We start from the raw sequence: 4,657 nt of genomic DNA, 5'->3' as shown, positions 1-4,657 counted from the left end.
AAGAGAGCGCATTGTGGAAAAACTGTGAACCACCCAGGCCCACACTTTTGCTAAGTCAGAGACTCGGCGGTAGTGGTAAGAATAATATAGTATGTATATATACAGTCATTCCTCTGTATCCATTAGGGCTTCGTTCCCGAGAAACCCCCGTGAACAATGAAATTCGCGAGTGTGAAACTTGATTAAAAATAAGTTAAAAACAGTTAAAAATCGCAAATGTGAGTTTTGCCTGCGAGATGCTGAATTTTATTAATACTTTTTTTTTGGCCCAGATAGGTGAATTTGCAATTTGTGATTTTACAGATACCGAGGATTTACTGTATATTATATATGATAATGTAATGGGTTAACTACAGGGAGAAAAGAATTTGGGGAAGATGTTGTGAAAGGTAATGGTTCTAAATGTTATTATTATATTGAGCTCTACCCCTTCTGGTGATGTCACACATAGATTATGGGTGAGCAGATAATTCTACACAAGCCTTCTTAGGGAGTTAATGTAGTTTGTACAGCTCCTCAGAGTCCCAGTAATTATGCCTGCCTTGTAATGTAGCTGTACTTATTGTTTTCAAGCAATAAACCATCTTGTGGTCTAGGAACACTGCCTCTACTGTATAGGTTGAATGGTAGTGCATCCTCTACCCTGATCAATAGACAAGTCCCAGATGAAGTATTGACAAAGGAGAATACAAGCAAATATTGCAGATGCTGACAATCTGAAATTAAAAAAAAAGACTGAAATAAAATGCTGGAGAAACTCAGTAGGTCTGAAGAAGTCATATTGAATTCAAAATGTTAACTCTGTTTCTCTCTGCACAAATACTGATGAGTTTCTCCAAGGTTTTCTAGTCAAACAGAAACAATATTTTTTAAAGAAAACTAGGCACAGAGCATAAGAATTCCAAAGTTAATGTTAGTAAGAAATTTTAAGCAAATATTGGTATTTGTGTAACAACAGGAACTGGACTTTTGCACCCTTCAGTGGTTAGGAATGGAGGACAACAGGACCCAGAAATACCGCCTTCAGCCAGTGGGCCACTGATTCCCGACACTGTTTTTGGTACCAATCATTTTGGGCAGGAAGTAAATGTGGGGCCGACACACTCAGACCCTGTTAACATTGACTAAAGGAGGAAGAGTGGGATTTGCAGACGGCCTCCAATTCCTGATGCAACAGGTTCCAATATTCAAAGGGTAGACACGAGGCAGGCCTTCAGACCCACACTGCCTCCGTCAGTGCAGATGAAGCCAAAGGCCGTCCTATAGAGGGATTCTACCTTCCCACACTGCCAGTCCAACATACCCCAACCCGATGGCTATTTGGCTACTTCTATTATTTTTCACTTTCATTTTTAACAATGGTGATGAGAGGGTGCCTTCATGTCCCTTTACTGCAGCCATTGGCTCTCTGAGCTTCACGAGCCCTCCTCGTCGCCTTAATTGGTAAGGAAACGTCTCCATGACAATCAATGAGGGGTGAGGTCCCTCTCAATCTCCCAAAGGATGACTATTGCACCGTGGGAGTACCTGGAAACAGTTCCAGCTCCTGTTCCCTGTTCCATGACCCGAGGCTGAAGATTTAGCCACACGCTAGCAAAGAAATTGAACTTTAAAGTGATGTGAAGAGTTTTGTAACTGTCGCCTATAGTAATGATGAATGGTTTGTGCCATTTGCTGGATTCAGGTGGCTAACAAGGATTGGTGGGACAGTGCTAGTGATGGGGAAAGAATCTGTAGATTTTCACTTCATTAGTGGTAGGATTGTGCCTCAGATCGCAACTATGTGGACAATTTGGGTTAAAATTACAATAATGTAAACTAGGACTCTGCACAGAGCACCATCTCTAACTCTAAATCTTTTACAACGAAAAAATGAATGAAATGTGTTGAGATTTCATGACTGACTGGCATTATTCTTGAATTTAAACTCATGTCTCAGTAAGGAGTGATTCTGTAGTTTACATATACAAAAACAGTTTCAAATACCTACTTTCCCTGACATCATCAAGCTGAGATTATTTAATGGAATAATCAATGTCAGAAGGCTTTAAAAAGAAAATTGCAAAAAGCAATAAATTAAGCATTTTTTGCAGTTTTGAAGTGTGGCAACATTTCAAAAATGTCAAATTGTAATCATTTGCATTACGCTTGGCTACATTCTCCAACTCTAGTGTTCATGTGAAGACCAATGTTTATGCATTTTGTGCCTTTATACGTGAATATATATTGAACAAGCAATATATGGCCGGACTGCTGTGAAAAGCATACAGACGCAGATGGATAAAGAAAGGGGAGGGTTAGAGTTGCATTTTGTAGATTCTTCAACACGCTCAACAATTCTGCGTGCAGTTATAGCAAAGAATAAACAGTCAAACAGCTGCAACTATGAAGTGAATGATGGTAAACAAATAAGGTAGAGTTTTATACCCTGTTGAAACCTGCATTAAGGAGGGGCAAGACTGAACTCTCCTCTTGATCGTTACACCTGCAGGAAGAAAGAAACAGTGAAGTTTACATCTGACTGTTCCCTCTGAATATAGTGTTCCATCTGCCACTGTTTTACACACCATAGAAGTATTGGAGATGAGTTTGAGATTTCTTCAAAAGGGGCACACGGACAGCAGTGCACTAGTGAGTTTGCAAGCTGTGGGAGATCTTAACATTTCTCACAACTCAGGCCGGAGCAGAGTATTGCTGACAAGCTAAGTGCTCAGAGAGAGAGAGAGATAGTGAGCCACCTGCTACATCAGGAAGTTGCTCTGTGAGCAAACTGATTCAGAAATTGGGAGCGAAAGGAAGGTAGGTGTGTCTGTGTGTGTGGGGATGAAGTTGTGGGGTAATGGTGTCATCATCCAGGGGTGATAGTAACAGGCCTTTTGTAGTTTTGTGAGGCTAGGAGAAGTCCAAAAATATATTCCAGGTGTTAATGAAGATGTTTTGAGCAGTCAACACTGGTTAGATGGAATCCATCCAGGTACAAATGAGTGAAATGTTTGCATGATCTGTTTATTTTTATTGGAAAATTCCAAATGGGCTTCTACAATTGCTGCAGGATCTGATTTAATTTCAATATGGACCTGCAGCAGTTCCAGAGGGTGGCTCACCACCACCTTCTTTAGGGCACTTAGGGAAGGGCAATAAATGCTGACTAAATGTTGATTCTCACGTCTCTCTTGGGCAGCAGTTCTGAACATCATTGAATAAACCTGGCTGAAAATCACAACAAGAGCACTTTGGATATTCAAGGGTTGGTGACCACTTATCTGCAGTTTACAACATTTTTGTCCCTGTGAACTATGTCAGGGGTTTCAATGGTAGTTAGGGAAAGGAGGGGATGTGGAGGTCTGGTCACAATCAGATTAGCTTGTTCTTTTTAAATGAAAAAGCAGGGTTGATGAGCTGAATAACTTACGTCGGCTCTTAATTTGTACATTTACATGATTCACCATTTTGCAGTAATCCCAACACCCATGATAATTAGGACATTTGATAGTAACTCGCTTTAATTACACCATGATATATTACAAAATAGAGAGATTTTTATATCCAATTTCATTATGAGTTGACTAAACCCAAAAGGAATCTTCTTCAACTAAATTTTGGAAGAAATCATGATCTCTTAAAAGGCGCTTTATACTACAAATATTTGGCTGCTCGTAACTTGAACAAGATTAGAGATTGGACATATTGGACATGTTCATCAACACTCAAAAAGGATCATTCGTTTGGGAACATTTGTCATGTTTAAAAAGGGAAAAGTTAAAAAAATTCTAAAAACATTGGGAATCTGAAACAAACAGAATACTTAGGGAATCTGTGCACATCTGTAAAGAGAGGACAATGTTTGAAAGTTTAACCACCTTTTTCCTTTATCAATGCTGATGGATTTGTGTATTTCCCACATCTGATATTCTTGTTTCATTTTCATAAAGGAGCTGGATCAACTACTGTTGAGAAATGAAGGGGCTGGAAATATTTACAGCAGTAGTTGCTTTTTCAGAGGAGCTTGAGGAAAAAAATGCTCCTTAATTTGGGGAATCAGCAGTTAACATGCGAAAGACATTCATGGTGGAATAATCATAGATGGGCCCTGATTGAATGTGCTGTCTGGGGAGAAAGGATTTCTCTTATTTCGCTTCATGTTATATTCTTATCTATACGTGTTGGAGTTAATACATATTCAAACAACGTTGACACTTTGGAATCACTCTATGCTTAAGCCTCGGTCTTCCACCACAAGTGAAATTGAAGGAGATTGCTGGCTGCCACAGTGCTCAGATATTCAGCCTGTTCCTCGGTGTCCATGTGCATAGATCACTGAAAGTTGCCACCCAGGTTGATAGCGTTGTTAAGAAGGCGTACAGTATGTTAGGTTTTATTGGTAGAGGGATTGAGTTTCGGAGCCATGAGGTCATGTTGCAGCTGTACAAAACTCTGGTGCGGCCGCACTTGGAGTATTGCGTACAGTTCTGGTCACCGCATTTTGGAAGGATGTGGAAGCATTGGAAAGGGTGCAGAGGAGATTTTCCAGGATGTTGCCTGGTATGGAGGGAAGGTCTTATGAGGAAAGGCTGAGGGTCTTGAGGCTGTTTTCGTTAGAGAGAAGAAGGTTAAGAGGTGACTTGATAGAGACATACAAGATGATCAGAGGATTAGA

At 40.2% G+C, this 4,657-nt stretch overlaps 1 protein-coding gene across 1 annotated transcript in view; it reads right to left on the bottom strand.

The window, feature by feature from the left end:
• The window catches only part of pde8b (phosphodiesterase 8B), a 105,928-nt gene that overhangs the window by 70,141 nt on the left and 31,130 nt on the right, over positions 1 to 4,657 (bottom strand). The window contains exon 4 of the mRNA XM_048595323.1: positions 2,428 to 2,485. Coding sequence (XP_048451280.1) covers positions 2,428 to 2,485 — 58 coding nt within the window. The remainder of the gene's footprint in view (positions 1 to 2,427; positions 2,486 to 4,657) is intronic.

This window comes from Rhincodon typus, chromosome 3 (assembly GCF_021869965.1).
Source record: "Rhincodon typus isolate 14 chromosome 3, sRhiTyp1.1, whole genome shotgun sequence".
Taxonomy (NCBI): Eukaryota; Metazoa; Chordata; class Chondrichthyes; order Orectolobiformes; family Rhincodontidae; genus Rhincodon; species Rhincodon typus.
This window is presented reverse-complemented; position numbering and strand designations above follow the sequence as displayed.